Source organism: Carassius auratus, chromosome 15 (genome assembly GCF_003368295.1).
Source record: "Carassius auratus strain Wakin chromosome 15, ASM336829v1, whole genome shotgun sequence".
In the NCBI taxonomy this organism is placed as follows: Eukaryota; Metazoa; Chordata; class Actinopteri; order Cypriniformes; family Cyprinidae; genus Carassius; species Carassius auratus.
The window spans coordinates 12,615,430-12,636,631 of record NC_039257.1 but is presented as its reverse complement, the minus strand read 5'-3'; the positions used below and the strand labels follow the sequence as shown (position 1 = coordinate 12,636,631).

Below are 21,202 nucleotides of genomic sequence, written 5' to 3'. Positions count from 1 at the left end.
CTCTCTATTCTTCAGTAATTCTCTCTCAAAAAAAAAAAATGTAAATAAATAAACACTTGTCCCTTTTAGACTTGCACTCTATTAATTTGCGGCTTGATTTCCTAAAAAAAAATGGCTTTCTAATCTTTTTGTATTCTATCCGTTTTCTTTTCATTTATTATACGATTAACGAAAGCAAAAAAAAAAAAAAAAAAACTAGCTTTCTCTATTCTTTTCTATCCTATCCGTTTTCTTTTTATTTATTATATTATTTTAAATGTCCTTGCTATTTGTACTGCATTAAGCTCTGAGACTTGTTATAGCACTTGTATAAGATTGCTCTTTTGTTGATTTAGATTTCTTCCGTTGTCCCCATTCGTAAGTCGCTTTGGATAAAGCGTCTGCTAAATGACAATGTAAATGTAAATATTGTTTCTTTTATTTTTTGGTAATTATAATTTTTTATTAGGTTATTTACCAAATATGTTGTATCACAGTGAGTTGTATGGGGAAGTAAAAATCTTCTGTATTTCCTGTATTTTTTAATTGCAAACAAAAAACAAAACAAAGAACAAGAAGAAACAGCACTGCACTGAAATCTACAATAACTTAAAGGAAAAGGACAAAAACAATACCTCCTCATTTAGAAAGATAAATATTATCTTAAGCCTGAAGAAACTTGTCATTCTTATTGTTATCAATGAGTTTAAGAGATCTAACAGTAAGCAAAAGTATTTCCTGTAGTTTGTTTGAGAGAGTGCCTCACAGATAGCCTAGCACTGATATCCACTTGAGAGTTTATTTCTGTAGCCATTTCTGTGTGCCATAAAAATAGATTAACAAGAGGAAAACCCTTGAGATAAAAACATAGTGATAGTTGATAAGTAACTATTAAGTTACTTGGACAACACCTTGAGGAGGTATGTTTTATATGAGCTTAAATGGCTTTGTGTGATTATCTGCAGTTCAGCTGTGATACATGCACATAATTATGGAAAGCAACTCAGAGTCTACAGAACATCTATTACACTATGACTGGATATTCCAAATATAACTATGATTCACGTCCACAAAGTTCTGACAATTTGTATAACCCTGCTCAGATTACCTCCCATTAAAAAGATAGCACAAATCGATAGCAAAAAATGCTTCCTATAGATTTTGCTACCAGCATCTTATTCATCTGGTTTGAGGCTTTTTTAATGTCCTTACCTTCCCCTACACTAAAACTACCTGTCCCTACCTTCCTCTACCCTAAACTTACCATTAAAACAATGTAAATATATTTTTGGTAGCATGTCTTGTCAGTACATCGGCATTGCTCCAGCGTGGATTAATTTAATGTTTTGTGTGGCAGTCTGTCACCACACTTCATTGTCCTTCAGAATTACAGATTCTAGCCTACGTCTTGGAATATATGACCCAAATGCTCAACAAAAATATCTGAACAAGTAACAAGTCTGCCACATTTGTTCTGACCACACAAACACAATGTGCTCTATAGTCACAATGTGTTCAACACAATTACATTTTTGAATAAATAATAAAATACCTGACTTCAGGAAGATACATAGTACAGAGCATGTGAGATACACTCCACACTACGGGCTGATCTTACTACAGAATCGCCCCTTATTGTTTTGTCACTTCCGTTAAATACTCAGACCAGACAACAAAGTAATCTTCAAATCAGTTGTAAAAACAAAAGTCATTTTGGTTCTTTAGGTTCTCGTGGTCCCCACATCAGGGTCAAACCTGGCTGGAGTAAAAACATTCTCAAAGAGCCCTAAAGGGGGACACAACCCCTTCTCAGCAAAACACAATTCTACAAAAGTTTGCAATCATCAGGGATGGGCAGTATTTCAGATACATCTATTTAAAATACGTATTTGAAATACAAAATACTATTTTGTATTTTAAAGCCTTTGGAAAAATCAAATGTAATTTGTATTTAAATACATTTAAGACGAGCATTTTTGTATTTTCAAAATACTTTGAGCCAGTCAACCTCTTTATCAGGGTGCTGTTTTCATGCATCAACTAGTTCAGACCACACACGCCCCTTCCCCTCCCCCCAACCCCAACATTCATCCACGTGAACCGCAGCTGTACAACCCAGCCTTGGATCGGCAACTTTTCTGGAATAAAGTGAGGATGTGCTACTTGTTGATTAAAGTAGCTTGTCAAATGTGTTTGAGTCATTAACGTTACTGCATGTTAGGGATCGGTGATATCATATGACACTATCGTAGATTCGTAGCGATGGTATAAATTGTGAATCGATGGAACTTTTTCTAAATCTTTTACATAGGACTTTCCGCTTTCTCTTTAGCTTTGTGCAGTTGAAGCCTTGTTTATACTTTCGCAATTCGCATGGCTCTACGCAATGAACCTGCTTACTGTGTTACTCCAGTAAACCTACAAGGCTTTTATGCTCGACATGCTCTCCGTTGTATAATTCTGTGAAACGACAGAAGGCGACTCTGAGTAATTGTTCTCCAAACCAAGAAAAAGCAGCGATGAGAGGAAGTAGTTTGCCGAATAATTTGTCAAACATATCTTATACTGTCTATGTCAAACACTCGTCTCGTGAGAAGTTTGTGAATAAATGGATTTTTTCACATGATTAGGTTGTGGGTCATTTTGACGACACATGTGAAAAAGTTTTTTAGTACACTTCTTAAACACTTCTCAAAATACAAAATACTGTATGTATTTACTGTATGTATTTGTATCTAAATACATTTTTTTCCACACAGTATTTTGTATTTGTATTTAAATACATTTTTCCACACAGTATTTTGTATTTGTATTTTAAATACATTTCCATATATTTATGCCCATCTCTGGCAATCATTCTTATAATACAAGTGACTTCTGTGAAATTGAGACCAATTATTCTTGCTTTTGGAGGGGAGTAGCCAGAATCAGAGGCAGGAAGGGGAGAGGAGAGGGAAAAGGAGGTCGTAAATGAGCAAGGAAATAGGTGTTGTTTATGCTCCTTGGAGATCTCTTTTCCAGATCAGTTTTATTGTTTTATTGCATGGCAGCATGGTATCTGTTTCCTTTGAGTTCCTGTGTTTTGGCTTGAGGGGTTAATTTCATAAGGAAATAATTTAGCTCCTTTCAACCTCTACACTACCTTGCTCATTATTTTCTATGTGCTATGTGTACTGCGTTAAGCTCTGAGACTTATTGCACATATAACATTGCTCTTTTGTTGTTTTTGATTGCTTCCATTGTCCTCATTTAAAAGTCACTTTGCATAAAAGCATCTGCTCAGTGTAAATGTTAATATTGTTTCTTTTATTTTTTGGTAATTACAATTTTTAATTAGGCTATTTACAAAATAGGGTGTATCACAGTGAATTGTATGGGGAAGTAAAAATCTTCTGTATTTCCTGTAGTTTTTTTGTTGCAAAAAAACAAAAACAAAACAAAGAACAAGAAACAGCACTGCATTGAAATCTACAATAGCAAAGGAAAAGGACAAAAACAATACTTCATTTAGAAAGGAAAATATTTTAGTAAGTAGTTATTCTTATTATCAATGAGTTGAGAGAGTGCCTCACAGATGCACTTTGTAGCCATTGCTGTTTGCTTTAAAAATAGATTAAAAAGAGGAAAACCCTTGAGATAAAAACACACTAATAGTTGATCAGTAACTATTAACCCATTTGTGGCCACATTTTTCTGAATGGTTTCATGCATATAATCATGTTAATAGTGTCCTATGTGAACTTTTTTCTTGAAAATCCTATTTGAATGTGTGGCAAATCGAGCGCAGCGTCAGTTCAGTCAGGCCACGGAGGCAAGGCTGTGAACAGCTGATGCGGTCAGCTGTCAAATCGCTCCAATCACCACATCTCTCCTATTAGACACGGGACATATATATATATATACGTGCCACTACTGCTCGGTAAGTATGCTCAACGACTCGCAACCCTCCCTCCCTCCCCATTATATGCATGAGCACATTACTGCGCACCTTCTGGCTGTCGTCTTGTTTGTTTCAGATCACTAAGGCTTCCAAAAATCTTAGCTGGCATGGACCTCATCGCGGAGAGACACCCATCTTTATAATCAGGCTACAGGATAGACGTACCACTGCCACATCTACACGATTATCACCGTTTGCTTTAAAGACGTTATAAAAAGTCTTTATGTATTTCTAAATTCATGGTTCCGGGGGTTAATGTTAAAGCTCTTGTATGTTCAATTATTCTGGGAGCAAGAACCCCCATAAGGAACCATGCCGCCAAAGATAAATTGTGTTCAATAAACTCAAGTAAACTTGCCAAAGTGGTTCCTGTCTGAATTATAGTTGCTAGTGGGCAAATTTGTATTCATCCCTTCAATGTCATATTTGAATAGGAGGAGAGCATTTGGCATCAAACTCAAAATAACTGCTTTCAACAGATCAATCTTTATTCATAAACAAATTTATCATGCATAAAATTCAAAGAACATTTGTTGCAAACCCCAAAAAGGCTGCATCTAGCTTATAATCTATTGAATATGATAACACAAATCCATTTGTCTTAAAATGGTGGGACATAGTGCAGACGAAAGTGCAGCCATTAAGTTGACCCAACAGGGCGTGTATCAATAAATGCAAATAAGAAAATATTACATCTATATAACAAAAAGGGTATACCTGAATGAAAATTATGCATTTAACTGTTTGGTTACCTACCAACATTTTGCAAAATAACCGTGTTCCGCATTATTTTGCATTCTATATTTAATTCTGCAATATACCTTTATATTTTATTCTTATTTTTGTTTACTCATTTCATTCTTACATCGCTATAATTTTTGTACATCAGTGTTGTGGCACAATTTCCGATTTTGGGTGGACTTTCCTTTATGCAAGCAATTTTAGTATAAGTAGCCTACACGGAGTACTGCAGTGAAGGTAAAAATAGATATATACGTTTAAACCTATTTGCATACTATACTTTGACGCAAATATGCAAAATCTCATATTTTATAAATAGTCACATATTAATTCGGTCAAATGGACTAACCTTGACAAGAGTCCTTTATTCATGAAATGAATGATACTTTAAAATATATTTACATAAGTATAAATTAGTCTGCTACACTCATGATCACTTATTTACTTAATGAACATGCAGGTATTTTCATTCTTACAAGTGTTAAATGAAAAAAAAAAAAAATCTAGGTGACCTTAAGAGAACTTTTACCAAATCTAGGCTTAACGTTCTTTACTACGCCACCTGGTGCTTCTCACACCAAGATATACTTTGCGTAATAACTGCTGAATACCTAACCTAAGGCAAGCAGGTTCATAGAAATACACCAGAGATTAACTAAACCAACATGCTTTCAGTAGTTAGAGACACTTTATTAGTAAGTGGTACAATTAAAAGAGCCACAGTCATGGTAGAGGCACAGTAGTTGCAACCAAAAGACTGTTTACGGAGGATGGCCAGGACTGGTATTGGCTGCTACAGGGGACACTATAATTAGCAGTGTAACAGGGGTCATATTAATTCGCTGTCAGAAAAGGTTACTTGTCCGGGATAAATGTGAAGTTCACCAACCGTGCTCTAAACTCTGGTGCCTACAGTAAAACGCATTCACAACGCGCACACGCACAACCACTGCAAGCAAGGGATTCAATCAATATTGTGAGGTGCACTTTACCACTACAATACACAGTGCAGTGCATGAAAATCCAGGAACCTCTCCTATAAGCAGCTGCTTAAATACTCTAGAAAAAGATGGAAGGCAAAGAGGTCATAATCACTAGCAAGATAGATAAGATATACATCCAAACAGAATCTTAAGACTATGTATAAGATTGGAACAGCCAATACCACAACGGTCCAACAGGGGCACTAGACAAAAGGCCACAGCAAAATAACGAAGAAAGAGAAAAATATAAGAGGCACAGCTATCAATACACTTAATTTAAGCAAGGCAAAGCAGCAGGAGCAATCTACCTCCATGTGACAAGATGACCAGAGGAAAACGAGCCCTTGCACCAGTCTTCAATATCCTACATAAGTTACACAATATATTCATTTAATACATTTCTATTAAGAGTTAACAATTAACACAGCTATGCATTATATCAGGTCAACACAATCAAACTCATTTTACATGTGTTAAAAGCTAGCATACTGGCTAACACTGGTGTTCTTCCTATAACAAACATTTACCTTTTAGATACTGTGGCTTAATTGTGATACAGCGACCCGGCAGGTGCTCTGCCCAAGACCTGTGCACAAATATCCTTATTAAACTACAAAGCATGTCCAATGACACCCACATAATAAAGCCGTAAAACGCACAAAAATACCTTTAGTAGTACACTGCACGACTACCCGGAAGCGTCTGGCAATCAGTCCAACACCTATTTTCCAATGACCCAGTATTAAACAAACAATACTGCTACATTGTATAGTCCTCTACAAATACTTTGGTTACACAAAGGCACAACACATCCAAACAGCAACAAAACCGTTAAACTGTAGACCAGGAAATCTCTCTTAGCCCAACAGTGAGGTCAGTTATATAGCACCCAGCCTGACTGCTAATTGAATTGTTAATCACTCAGCAGCCAGCTGGGCACCATGACATCGGAGGGCTACCGTAGCTGCAGAGGGACAAACTTCACCCAGACAGCGACTACTCTGCCGGTTACATATATAATAAAAAAAGTTATACCTGAAAGAAAATTACGCATTTTTCAGGCCCATAGCATTTAATGGCTGACTTTAATAGGTGATTTCATAAGTTATGTTTCATATGGGATACTATGAAAGGAAGAAGTACTAAACAAAACTATAGTTGCCACTTGGACTTTTGACTAAGTATTCGAAAAACTATAGATCTCCTTGAAGATTTGTTTTGTTTGGATGGTTCTAGAGACCTTCATGATTATGTGTGTGTGTGTGTGTGTGTGTATATATATATATATATATATATATACAGCAAAAAATACTTATCAGTAACTTGAAAATTACAATTCTTTGGGAGGGTTGCCATGCCTCCTGGAAGTAGGGAACTTGACAGCCTCATGTGACGGGAAGGAAGTGAATACCTTATTTTTTGTTGAAATCTTTTGTTTGGTTGTTTGCTTGCATGTCATTGAACATAAAACATGGATAACATCTAAAAAGGAAAATGACAACTAACTTGGACTACACCTTTGCTTGAAACAACGCGTTTGTCCTCCAAAGCACTACATGGCGCTCTGCAGCTCTCGCTCTTCTCGTCGCTCACGGAAGTTTAAGGAAAGAAAACAACATTGGCCTTCACTGCCTGATTGAAGCAAAACCAGACAGCTGTTTAAAGCTACCAAGTCTTTTTACACGCTCTTTAATGGTAAGTTTAAGACATACTTAACGGCATGGTATTTTCGTAGTAAACTAAGATGTGACCGTGGTCATTAAGCCACGAGTTAAGGTATGTGTGTGATAAGAAGATGTGTGCTAGCTAGCTCGTGTGCTAATTCCTTGTCGACTGGATTTAGCATTATTAGCCACAGCACATCACCCTAAACAGTAAACGTTAAATCCCAAGACAACAGGAACACACTAGGTTAACTGTTGATGTTTACCTGTAGTTTTAAACTCGTAAGTCGTATTATTCATACCCAAGTAAAGAAATACAGTGTCCTGTTTAATCAAATTGCGCTATGACACGCATCATTCGCCGTGTCTCTTTTTCTATTTAGTCAAATAGCTGTTTTCAGTCAAATAACATTTAAACCGCTGTGTGCATAGATGAATCTTTCATCTGTTTGTAACGGTTTACTATTCTGTGTGTTTATTTAACATGCATTTGATGTGGTTTGTACATTAGTGTTGCCGTCTGGATAACACATAACATTAGAAGAAAACAAAGAGATGTCTGACAGCGATGACAGCGACTTCTCTGATAATCAGAGCGAGAGGAGCAGCGAGGCTGAGGAAGCTGAGGAGAACGAGGTACGAGACAGCCAGATCCTCCTCCAACGTGTCAGAAAATAGTCGATGAATAGCTTTTATGGTAACTTAGATAAAACCATGCTGTATTTTGTTTATCTGAAATGGTTAAAAAAAAAAACTCCGCACGTTTCTGTAAGGATGAGGAGGGACAGGGGAGTGTAGCTGGCAGTGACAAGGCTGAGGAGGAGGAGGGAGAAGATTTGGAGGACGAGGAGGAGTATGACGAAGAGGAAGAAGAGGATGATGACCGGCCCAGGAAAAAACCTAGGCATGGGGGCTTCATCTTGGATGAAGCCGGTTAGAAAATCCCGTACCAACCTATTTCTTAGATTAAGCAACATATTTTGCGTAGATGTCATTTGAAAAGCTATAATATTGTGTATTTTATTCCATCTTTGACTAGATGTTGATGATGAGTATGAAGATGAAGATCCATGGGAAGATGGTGCTGAAGACATCTTAGAAAAAGGTAAGAAATTATTCTTTTAAATGAATTGTGAATGTTTTGTTTGTTACAATTTAAACGATATCTTATTATATATTTAATGTTTGTATTATATGCAATTGTGTTCCCTGTATGCATACTTTAAACTCTGGCAAGTAAAGATTTATTTTGATATTATGTGACTAGCATGTGTTTAGGCCTATATGCGTTATATCATATTTATCACTTTATGAAATGGAGGCATTTGAAATGAAATTCTGACAACAACAGACGCTCATTGATTTTTTTTATTTCTTATGCATGCCTCCTTCAGTTAACGGTAAACCAACTCCAGATTTCTCTGCTCTGTTTATTTTTCTGTCTAATTGAACTGATTCTCAAATCATTATTTCTCATTCGTTAAAATCCATACTCATGGTCTGCACCCCTCTAACATTTGTTTGTGATGTTTAAAGTTGTTTGGCGAATGTTTAATTTGCTTACATTTCTAAACAAGGAGCATGGATGGCAAATTGACTTTTAGCAATACATTTCTTTGTGTCATCAAAATATGCTGAGTAGGTCAAAGTTAATATAGGCCATAATTTGAAAATGCACCATCTTTTGAACAGGGGACTTTAAAGGGGGGGCTGACTGATTTCTGAAAGGGAATCAAATATGGTCATTTGCCTGAAAATGCTCCTATGAACAGAAAACAAAACCCAATTCCTTGTTCTTGGTAGTATTCAAGTGTGCGTATTGTATTGCATCAGTTAACAGTGACATAACATCATTATCATGTAGTTTTCATCTTTAATATATACCACATGTAAGTCTGTCCATCATCAGTAATTTCCCTTTTTATTTCTGTTTACATGGTCCTGTCTTTGCCCTTGCCTGAAAAATGCTGTGTGCACATGATTTTGTTTTATGGCTCATGTTCCTCCCTTCCTCCCTCAACTCTGGATTTGAGCAGAAGAGGCCGAAGGTATGTGCATAAATCTTCATGGTGGGTTCAGTAGCTGTGTTTACATGCACTGCTTGTAGACCGTCTGGCTGCAGATTCAGAAAGCACGATACCAAATCAGCTTTGCATCACAGAAATAAATTGCATTGTGAAATATATGAGTAGAAAAATATAAGTTGTAGTAATGTTTCATAATATTCTTGTTTTTACTGTATTTTTGATCGAATGAATGCAGCCTTGGTGAGCATGAGACTTCTTTCAAGAACTTAAAAAATAAAAAATATTACGGACCTCAAACATTTGAACAATATTTTATTACCGGTACATTTAATTGCACATCACATCTAAAAAAAAAAAGTGTAATAAATAATGGTTTACAAACAATCAAAGGTTTAGATTACAGTTCTTCTATTTAATGCATTAAGATCTGCACCTCCAGATCACTCCGCTTGAGCGATCAGTCAAATTATTAACAGATCATTATGCTGCGTGTAAACGTAGCTACTGACAATTTTTGAGTTTTTTTTTCCAGTCACAGTATCCAGTTTTTGTTATATAATTGTTCATTCTGTTTTCATCTGTTAGTGTCCAACATTGACCATGTAGTTTTGGACGAGGATCACTCCGGTTCAAGGAGGTTGCAGAATCTCTGGAGGTGAGACAGCTACACTGCTCACACTTCCACATGACTGAATCTGAAGTATGGAAGTCTTGTTAAATATCTTCTTTTCTCTACAGGGATTCACGTGAGGAAGCTCTGGGGGAGTATTACATGAGGAAATATGCGAAGTCCTCAGGTGGCGAACAGTAAGTCAACAGAGTTCACATCTACTCTTAAGTGCATGCTACTTTTACGAAGTGTCTCAATTCAGCACAAGCATGTTGAAATAAAAGGAATTCAGTTTTGGCTCGTTAACCTCACGAAATATTCCTGTTCTGCTGTTTACTTCAGTTTCTATGGCGGATCTGAGGATCTTTCTGATGACATCACCCAGCAACAGTTGCTTCCTGGCGTCAAGTATGAAAAAATAATATAAATGTTTTTATTGTTGATTAAACATACTAAATTAAGTATTTCTGTAAAGATCACTGGGCTTGTGTTAAGAGATTTGTCTCTTGCAGGGATCCTAATTTGTGGACTGTTAAGTGTAAGGTTAGTACTATCTAACATGAGGCATATAGGTGTTGTGATGAGGCCACTGTATGTGCAGGGTTCAATTCTTCTGTTTCTCTGCAGATTGGAGAGGAGAGAGCGACTGCCATTGCCTTGATGCGGAAATTCATTGCTTATCAGTGCACTGACACAGTATGTTTTCCACTTTCCCTTTGACTTGATGTCAGTTTGTTTGGATTACGCCCTGGTTGGTTAATACTTGAAATGTTGCCAGTTCTTTTGACTCGCATCATTGAAATCCTTATGTAAGGCACAGAACTGTGTGAATTGTATTTTGTGTGCCTCACATTAAGTTTTCCTAAAAGCAATTGTCTCAAGTTTCATTTGTTTTTCTTTAGCAATTTGTAGGCCAAGAGAGAGACTACAATGTTTGTGGTACTAATATGTTGTGTTTCTCTCCACAGCCGCTTCAGATCAAATCAGTGGTGGCCCCTGAACACGTCAAAGGCTACATCTATGTGGAGGCGTACAAGCAGACCCATGTCAAGTCTGCCATTGAGGGTGTTGGAAACCTGCGTATGGGCTTCTGGAACCAGCAGATGGTGCCCATTAAAGAGATGACAGATGTGCTGAAGGTGGTTAAGGAAGTGACTAACCTGAAACCCAAGTCTTGGGTTCGTCTTAAGAGAGGCCTTTATAAAGATGACATTGCCCAGGTGGGTACTTCTGAAGACTTGGCTATATAGTAATAAAGGAAACGTCTCCCAAATAGGGTGCTAGATATTTTAGTTACGTTATTCAATTTGTCATTCATACAGCTCTACATCTGTGGCATAAAAATATTTGATGCGTGTATTTATTTGCCTTGTTTAGGTGGACTATGTTGAACCCAGCCAAAATACGATCTCACTGAAAATGATTCCTCGTATTGATTTAGATCGCATTAAAGCGAGGATGAGTATGGTAGGTTACATCATCACAATCATATATAATCATAATATATTTATGCTACTGTTCAGAAGTTTGGAGTCATTTTACTTTTTTTTTTTTTTTTTTTTTGAAAGAAAAAAATACTTTTTATTCAGCAAGGATGAATTCAATTGATTATTCCTTTAAAAAAAATCACTGCGAAACAGTGATTTTAAGTTTAAAAATTTCACAGTATGTACTGATTTTACCTTTTAATAGGATAAACGTGGCTTTTGTGATCATAAGATGCTGCTTTTAAAACATTACTGAGCCTAAACCTGGATGGTAGTGTATATATGCTATGTGGCTTTTTAGTGGTGTGACCCCGGCTTTGTCTTTTATTGTACAGAAAGACTGGTTTGCAAAGAGAAAGAAGTTTAAGAGGCCGGCTCAGAGGCTTTTTGATGCTGAAAAGATCAGGTAAAGGATCGCTCTGATTTTGAGTCGCTCATAATCAAAACCTTTTGAAATATGTCAGTCACACTAACACATGCTCTGCTCTACAGGTCTCTTGGTGGTGAGGTCAGCCATGACGGGGACTTCATGATATTTGAAGGCAACCGATACAGCCGCAAAGGCTTCCTGTTTAAAAGCTTTGCTATGTCAGCCGTGGTAAGATCCCTCACACTTATTGGGGCTCTAGGTAGCTGTCTAATTGTTCCTTATTGGTATATCATGTCTCTTTTTGCATAGATCACAGATGGGGTCAAACCCACTCTGTCAGAGCTGGAAAAGTTTGAGGACCAGCCAGAGGGGATTGACCTTGAAGTAGTCACAGAGACAACGGGTAAATGCATGCAGACAGTGAAACCATTTTTTGTTTGTTTTTTTAGTTTTTTTACCAATGTATTGCGCAATCCTTCCATGCATGCATTTTTTGCAAAGTTATTCACAAAGGTTTTGTTTATACAGGTAAGGAACGTGAGCACAATCTCCAGGCAGGAGATAACGTGGAAGTGTGTGAGGGAGAGTTGATCAACCTTCAGGGTAAAATCCTGAGTGTGGATGGCAACAAGATCACGATCATGCCCAAGCATGAAGATCTCAAGGTGAATAAATCCTCACGTGTTTCTGTGTCAATTCTGTGCCACTAAATGGAATACGAAAGTTTTGTGAGTTCAAATATCCTGAAAATCCTGTTCTTCCCTTTTACACCATGATAATTGCCTTACTGTCTTGCCTTTGTTTTTGTTTAGGACCCTCTTGAGTTTCCAGCTCATGAGTTGAAGAAGTATTTCCGTATGGGCGACCATGTGAAGGTCATCGCAGGGCGTTTTGAAGGTGACACCGGCCTCATAGTCCGTGTGGAGGAAAACTTTGTCATTCTGTTCTCCGATCTCACTATGCATGAGGTAGGTTTCACTAGTAAGGTGTATAATTTTTCTGAGAAGCATGTAATATACAGCGGTTAATGTTGTGTTTTCTCTGTCAGATATGATATATGTCTGTTTTTGTTCCAGTTGAAAGTCTTGCCCCGGGACCTGCAGCTGTGCTCGGAGACTGCCTCAGGTGTGGATGCAGGAGGCCAGCATGAGTGGGGAGAGCTGGTACAATTAGACCCCCAAACTGTAGGTGTCATTGTCAGGCTGGAAAGAGAGACCTTCCAGGTAAAAGTTCAAGAGAAAGCAGGTTTAAGTGTAATGTAAACTAAACTCGGTAGTGCACATTTGCTGGATATGTTTCTTCACAACAATAGCACACTTTTCACTCTGTGACTATCTTGACAAAACCCTGGTGCGGCTGTGTTTTATAGCCTCTATGCTTGCATTTCAATAACATTGTCACATCAGCAGGAACGGGATTGCGATATGATCATGAATCACACACAGGGTCGAGTTGGTGGTTCATGTATGTACTTGACCCATGGATGGAAATAAGCAGCCGCCACCAGCCAAATGCGGGTGATTTTTGTGTTGTGGCGGGTAAACTCGCTTCACCTACCAGCCACCGTGGCGGGTAAATAAAAAAAAAATATTGTTTCACCTGGACGGTGGACAAAAAATGTAATTTCCGTCCCTGGTGTGTGTACAACATGCAATAAAGTGTAATATCATCCGAAGCAGCTCCGTGGAGAAAGGCAGTGTAAACTGAGCTTGAAACGGCGGCATTGTTCCCAGTTCAGTGTTTGCAGCTGAAGTTAGTGCCACTGGCCGAGTGATATTTGTTGGTTATTTACAGTACATTTTGTAGCAGGCGCTCATGATATACAAGATTGCGTGAAGAGTTGAATTTATCATGCACACATTTCTGCATACTGTCATGTCTATGTCAAACCCCGGTAAGTTCATTCTCCTCCAGCATTCTGCGACATTTTAGATTATATGGACAGTTTGTGTTTATCTTATTGTATTTAACGGCATAATAAACAAACTAACAAACAGTATTATCGGTCGTGTGTCTAATAACTGCTGTCCGGGGGATGCATTTTATTTCTAGTCTTCAAGTACTTTTTCAGAAGTTAGAAGTTGTTACGCTGTTCATTTTTGTTTGTATAAACAACATTGTATCGCTGTCATGTATGACAGCTCGGGCATGTCGAGACGCATAAAAACTATGTATTAAAAACGCTGTTCGTTCATTTGTCGATGGCGTAAAGGATTGCAGGCCGATATTTCTTTCAGAGATAGTGTTGAACAGGGACTTTTCCCCATGTGAACTTCATTTCCATCCCTGACTTGAGCTGACAAAATATAATGTTAACCTATAATTTTTTTTAACATGTATTTTTATAAAAGTATTCAAATATATTTAGGAATGTATTGCTCTTTTTAACTCCTTCTGTATGCTTTAAAGATAAGAACTCTTTCACACGGATTCATTTTTAGGTTCTGAACATGCACGGGAAAGTTTTGACTGCACGGCACCAGGCGGTAAACAGGCGGAAGGACAACCGCTTTGCTGTCGCTCTCGACTCGGAGCAAAACAACATCCATGTGAAGGATATTGTAAAAGTCATTGATGGACCTCATTCGGTAACTACCAGAGACATAATAAAGGTTTGACAAATCCGCATTGGAGGAAGTTAATATTCTCCTTTATGTGATCCGTCAGGGCCGTGAAGGGGAAATTCGGCACATCTTCAGAGGCTTTGCTTTTCTTCACTGCAAGAAGCTGGTTGAAAACGGAGGCATGTTTGTCTGTAAAGCACGCCACCTTGTTCTGGCGGGCGGCTCAAAGGTAGGTCGGTTCTGCTACATCTGTGGACAAATCTTACATGTTTCCAAACTTCCCTGTTTAAAAATGATCCCAAATTATTTATTTATTTTTTTCCCCCCAAAGCCCAGAGACGTGACCAATTTTACAGTGGGAGGCTTTGCACCCATGAGTCCACGCATCAGCAGCCCGATGCACCCTGGCGGAGGTGGTAAGCAATTTCACCTAACTCACAGGGTTTTGTAACACATTGGCTGAAAATCTGGGCTTGTATCAAAAGGTTCAAACATGCAAAAGGATCTAATTATCCATTTAAACACTTGTGTGTTTGTCTGCCAATATCTTAAAAACTTCCCTATTGGTCTGTCTGGTTGTCATTTGATCAATGATATAAAAACTACTTTTATTTTGATTTAGATCTTTTTTCATTTTTTTTTTTTTCAGGTCAGCAGCAAAGGGGTGGAGGTGGTGGTGGTGGTGGCGGCATGGGTCGGGGCCGTGGCCGACGAGACAATGATCTGATTGGGCAGACTGTCCGTATATCCCAGGGACCGTACAAAGGTAAATTAAATTATATTGGAGTGACCTTTTGTGAAAAACATTTGGCTTTGGTTTAGTGTTTTGTGCAATTTACATTGCATTTTATAACACGTGGCATCAGTGTCCAAATACTTTGAGACCACCATATGTTCACTTTGTCTTGTATTCTTATAAGCCACAGGTTTCGTAACGCCTCCTACATTTCCACAGGCTACATTGGTGTGGTGAAGGATGCCACAGAATCAACCGCTAGAGTAGAGCTCCACTCGACCTGCCAGACCATCTCTGTGGACCGACAGCGTCTTACAACTGTGTATGTTATAGAGCACAAACATTTAGACTTTCTCTGCTGCTTTCACATTTTTTTATTCCATCTTTTGGGCTAATTTTATTTACTGACTTGCTGCCAGTAAAGGGCAATACACTCAGCTTCGTTTAACATATCTTCCCCACACAGAAAATGTAAATAAAAGTGGCTGGTCCTGTGTGGGAAACGTTCTTTGTGAGTCTGTAGACTGGATTGTGTTCGTCTGACATGTTGTTTTTTATTTCACTGGTGCAGTAAACTATGACCAAAAGGACAGCCCAACTGTAGCAGCTCTATGAAAAGCACAGGGATAGTTGATCCCGGGGCATATTTGCATATTGCACACCTCAGAGGTTAAAGGAGAAGTCTCTTAAGTTCAACCAGGCTGCATTTGTTTGATCAAAGATAAAGTAAAACAGTAATATTGTGAAATATTACAATTAATCACTCTAATGTGTTGATTTTCTGCTTAAGAAACATTTATCAATGTTAAAAACAGGGTTAGGTTTGTTCTTGTTCTTGTTTCTCTTTTTAACCCCTCAATCATTTTGCTCTCTTTAAATCAGTGGAGGCAAAGAAAGACAAGGAAGGTCTTCCACGCATTTACGAACCCCGATGTATGGTTCCCAGACACCCATTTATGGAACTGGCTCACGTACCCCCATGTACGGTAGCCAGACACCAATCCATGATGGTAAGAAATGCCTAAATATATTCTTATAAACTTGCAAACACATTGTTTTTTTGTTTTTTTAACCTGTCTTTCATTGCTCATAGGAAGCCGTACTCCTCACTATGGCTCTCAGACTCCTCTGCATGATGGGAGCAGGACTCCAGGTCAGAGTGGCGCTTGGGACCCCAACAATCCAAACACACCATCACGGTAAGAAGCAGGGCGAGGACAAACAAGCACATGCATGCGATCAAACAATCACACAAACCTCAACTTCATCTGGTTTTCCTTCTGTTTTCAGGGCCGATGAAGATTACGAGTACGCCTATGATGACGAACCCTCTCCATCTCCTCAAGGCTATGGCGGTACGCCCAATCCTCAGACTCCTGGCTACCCAGAAGTGCCCTCCCCACAGGTCAACCCTCAGTACAACCCTCAGACTCCTGGGACTCCTGCCATGTGAGGGCTCAATCACATGCTCAATGATTCTGCTCTGGCTTGAGAGCATCTTAAACGTAGTATGTTTTTGCACCATAGGTACAACACAGACCAGTATTCCCCATATACAGCTCCCTCTCCACAAGGGTCCTACCAGCCCAGCCCCAGCCCACAGAGTTACCACCAAGTTGCCCCAAGCCCAGTGGGATACCAAAACACTCACTCGCCCGCCAGTTACCACCCAACCCCGTCACCCATGGCCTACCAGGTACAGTTCTGGCCGCTGATAACAATAAAATTTGTAGTTATGTATACAGTGCCCTCCAATATATATATATAGTATTGGAACAGTAAAGACAAAATTTCTCTGATTACCGTGGAGTAAAGACATTTGCAAATATGATTTAAATGAGACAAAACTACAGAATGTCACATTTAAATATTAGCTCCTATAAATTATTAGTTTCAGCGCATACAGGTTTTACCAAATAAAAAGGACAACACTTTTCGAGTTCATCCCACTATTTGATGTGAGCATGAGTATTGGGACAGTTGCACTTAAGGCAGATATAAAATCTTAAAAGCTAATATTTAGTTGCAGATCCCTTGCGTGCAATCAGAGCAGTGGTCTTATGCTTTGAAATGCTTTTCCCAGCCTTTAATGCCAGTTGTTGCTTGTTTTGGAGACTTTCTGTCTTTAGTCTCCTCTTCAGCTGGTGAAATTAATGTTCAATCGAATTTAAATCTGGAGATTGATTTGGGCAATCCAGACTTCACATTTCTTTGCTCTGATAAACTCCTCGACTGAACTGGCTTTTGGGTCATTGTCCTGATTCAATGAGAAGCACTTTATGATGTGTCTGGTGTTAGTTTCTTGAATATTTATAGTCAAGATGGTTTTGTACCCTTCCAAATCCATTCTGCAGCTGCCGTCATACATCAATTAAATTGAGAAGGCCTGTTCCAGAGACAGCCATGCATTCCCATGACATGACACCACCTCCACCGAGCTTTACAGATGAGCTTGTATGCTTGGGATCATTTGGAGTTCCCCTTTTTTTCCAAACTTTTGCTTTCGCATCACTTACATTAAGGTTAATCTTTCCCATCTGTCCATAAAACTCTGTCCCAGAACTAGTGGCTGGTGCAAACTTTAATCTTGTCTTTCTTTTTTTGATGCTGGTCAGAGGTTTGTTGTGTAAAAATAAATCAATACATTTCAGTTTAATTGTAGTTAACTGTAATATAAACCGTAATATGACATTTAAACATCTAAATGGAGGATGTAATAACTTCATGAGAGATTTGTTCAAAGGTTCTTTAAATAATGAAGAAATCAGGTTAAGTAAGAATATAATGAATGTATTATAGTGCATATATAACAAAATACTCCTCTAGAATTTTCTAGTTAACTTACAATCTATGGACATTGATTGTCTTTCCCGAGGTAAATGTAATGTTACACGATCATGTTTACAAGCAGATTTCCTATGTCTTTCCACCGTTAAAACCATAGACTGTATAAAAACATGGACATGGTGTCTGTGACATCACCCGTAGACTCCTGAAGTGTGTTTTTGCCAAGCTAGCCAAGCCCACCTAGCGCGACTGTACTGTCAGCAGCGGCAAACCACCTGTCAATCAAGTGACCACGCCCTTAATTATGCAGAACTTTTTAAGTCATAATATAATTTAAATGGAAGTTATAAAAAAAAATTCACCACCCTCACAGTTGTAGCTATTTAGACCAAAATCTTTTTTATTGCACCAGGCTGTAAACATGTTTTTTTTACTGCTGTAAAGATGGGCATTTTAACATGGGGAGTCTATGGGACTGACTCCCTTTTGCAGCCAGCCTCAAGTGGACAGTCAATGAATTTTAGTTTTCAGTTTTACTCACTTCCTTATTGGCCTTACGAGAGAGAGCGGAAGGTTGGGGTTCAGTTAAAACACTAAAACAAACTTGTAAAATTGCATAAGCTTGGAGCAATAAAGCTTTTTTCACAATAGTTGACTGCACAAACAATATCAGGTTGAATTGTGCTTCATGTGATCTTCAGGCCAGTCCGAGTCCCAGTCCGGTAGGGTACAGTCCAATGACTCCTGGAGCTCCATCTCCAGGAGGCTACAACCCTCACACCCCCGGATCTAACATCGACCAGGCCTCCAGTGACTGGGTCACCACAGACATCATGGTGCGTGTGAAAGACACATTCCAGGATGGAGGCGTCATCAATCAGACCGGTGTCATCCGGAGCGTCACTGTGAGTGCTGCACATCTGATTTACACATCTGTCTAGATATCCTGTGACTTTCAGCAAGGATCTGCAAGCAGAAGCATGTGTAGTTTGGATTTGCATATTGCAGAAGTAGTGCCGAGATGCCCGGGGCTGATTTTTGTTTTGTTAATGTATTAAGCTCGTGTCTGTTGTGATAATGTTCCATTCATTGTTCGATCTTATGATGAGCCATACCTTGTTCGTTTGTTGTATAGACATCACAATTTCACTCTGATTCATCCATGGGGAATTTTTTCTTTCGCTTAGGGGGGGATGTGCTCTGTTTTCCTGCAAGACACGGAGAAGGTCGTTAGTATTTCAAGTGAACACTTGGAACCTGTTACACCAACCAAAAACAACAAGGTACTGCTGGTCTTGTGTTACCAAATGTGATTGATTTTATTGTGATTTAAGTATGTTAGCGCAAGGCCTTTAAATAATTATGAGATGTGTTATTTTGATTATGAACTTCATCTCACAATTTTGGCAAAGAAAACTTTGTTACTTTTACAATCTACTGTATTGGTTCATTTTAAAGCAGACACTTCAAGCTTTCTGTAGATACATTTTAATCAATTTATATTTAGTCAGACCTACAATCTTCTGAATATGTGCCTGTATGTACTGTCTATTGCTTTTAAATGAACAAAAAGTATGTTAAAGAATGCAATAATTAGATATAATACACTTTAAAGTGTCCTTCTTATTACAGTATTAATATATTTTCATGCTAAAGATGTAAACCAAAGCAATAAAACCAAAGCAACCAATTATTTACTGTTATAGCTAGAATAGTATGTCACTTTTTTGATAGAAGATCTAATTTCATATTAGATCTTCCTGAGCTTTGATACAAGCCTTTAAATTCTTGGGAAATTCTGAATTATGCGTGCAAGAACCAATGAAGCATATACTTGCCTGAAATCGCTCTTGAAACAAGTCCATGCTGCAGAATTAACCAGGGCCGTTTTTGATTGTCTCCATTTTAAATGTATAATGGATGAGCAGTGAGTTAAGGAATGAACAAGTGCAAAAGCAGAGACCGAATGGCACTTAGATATAAGCCCGCTGCTCCTCCCACAGAATCAGACGTCCCAAATCCAGCGTCACTTGTGTAATAACAACACATTTGGAAAATTGTTCTCCTACATGAATTAATGTGAATGTGTGCTTCTCAGGTGAAGGTGATTCTGGGAGAGGACCGGGAGGCCACAGGAGTCCTGCTCAGTATTGATGGTGAAGACGGCATTGTTCGGATGGAGCTGGATGAGCAATTAAAGATTCTCAATCTCCGCTTCCTTGGAAAATTGGAAGTGTGAAGAAAACCATGCATTTAAACATTTTGCTATTCGAATGCAGATGCTGCAGATTAGGCACTTTCTGTGAGCTTTGATTTTCTACTGTTCACCATCATCTACATTAACTAGCCTTTTTTTTTTTTTTTTTTTTTTTTTACTTAGTTGAAGGTTTTAGTGGAAAGTCCATTTTCTGTTTCTTCTTTGGTGTAGAAACATGCTTTTTGGCAAACTGATTCAATGTCAAATAAAATTCCATCCATCATGAGTGTTCGCATGAAATATTTAATAGCTTACGACAGCTCGTTTTAAACTTTTTATTGCCTGCCGGTGTTAAGAACAACAACCATAAGGAAGAATTCCATTTTTCTTCACTTAAGAGTGATTTGAGATCCAGCAGATAAGAAGAAACCGTGCTCTGCACCACAAAAGTTTATTTAACATCTTGGCCCATTACATTCAGAGCTTTTAATGTCATTAAAAAAAAAGTCTTTCAAAACTCTTTAACCCCTATGATCGGCCCATTAATGGGTTTAAATACTTTAGGAACTATGTAACCGTTTTATTTATTACATATGCATCAGATCTGAGAACTGGAAAATGATAGTCTAACATGAAAGCAGTGAAAGTCATCCAAGGGTTTGGTTCCTGAAGAAATTAACCTTCAGCTGGATCCACGCTTCACGATCACAACCCTAAAATTGAAGAAAACCTTTATGCTTTTGTGTTTAAATTTGATTTTATTTATTATTTATTAATGTGTATTAATAAATTTATAATATTAATGTATTAATGAGCATTTTCAATAAAACTGTTGTTTTGTTTACAGTTGAGACCAATGTGGTCTGCGAATCCTACAATAATATCGCAATTGCTGTTTTACCTATGTGCGATTTGATATTATCCAGTATATCGTGAAAAAGCAAAGAAACCGTGTCGCGCGTACGTCACGTGATGAAGTCTAGAAGGTCAGACTGGTGCACGTGCGTTCTTTCACTGCATGAATCAGCCTTTTGAAATGCGTTTAGAATTATCACATAATTTAAGATATGGGTCAAGTCAGAAGTCAGCATGATCACAAATTTGATGCTGATTTTAT

At 38.2% G+C, this 21,202-nt stretch overlaps 1 protein-coding gene and 1 long non-coding RNA gene across 3 annotated transcripts; one reads left to right on the top strand and one right to left on the bottom strand.

Annotated features, from left to right (window-relative positions):
- Positions 1 to 3,995: 3,995 nt before the first annotated feature.
- LOC113115539 (uncharacterized) lies at positions 3,996 to 6,753 on the bottom strand. The gene is made up of 3 exons (XR_003293902.1): positions 6,311 to 6,753; positions 6,171 to 6,229; positions 3,996 to 6,007 (listed from the first exon to the last, which is right to left on the bottom strand). It is a non-coding gene; the product is annotated as an uncharacterized LOC113115539 (long non-coding RNA).
- Positions 6,754 to 7,183: 430 nt separating this feature from the next.
- Positions 7,184 to 20,430, top strand: LOC113115140 (transcription elongation factor SPT5-like). Of its 2 annotated transcripts, XM_026282454.1 has the most exons (31): positions 7,184 to 7,338; positions 7,819 to 7,943; positions 8,081 to 8,240; positions 8,347 to 8,412; positions 8,702 to 8,707; positions 9,344 to 9,355; positions 9,920 to 9,989; positions 10,073 to 10,141; positions 10,287 to 10,352; positions 10,457 to 10,487; positions 10,572 to 10,640; positions 10,913 to 11,164; positions 11,322 to 11,411; positions 11,767 to 11,837; positions 11,924 to 12,029; positions 12,111 to 12,204; positions 12,330 to 12,466; positions 12,614 to 12,769; positions 12,878 to 13,024; positions 14,243 to 14,389; positions 14,469 to 14,594; positions 14,697 to 14,781; positions 15,015 to 15,131; positions 15,321 to 15,423; positions 15,984 to 16,111; positions 16,195 to 16,300; positions 16,392 to 16,550; positions 16,629 to 16,797; positions 18,590 to 18,793; positions 19,076 to 19,171; positions 19,987 to 20,430. In XM_026282454.1, exons 2-31 carry the CDS (start codon positions 7,863 to 7,865, stop codon positions 20,125 to 20,127), a joined length of 3,264 nt encoding a protein of 1,087 aa, XP_026138239.1. In that variant the 5' UTR covers positions 7,184 to 7,338; positions 7,819 to 7,862; the 3' UTR covers positions 20,128 to 20,430. The 2 variants fall into 2 exon arrangements, with proteins under 2 accessions (XP_026138239.1, XP_026138240.1); XM_026282455.1 differs by lacking the exon at positions 8,702 to 8,707.
- Positions 20,431 to 21,202: the final 772 nt, after the last annotated feature.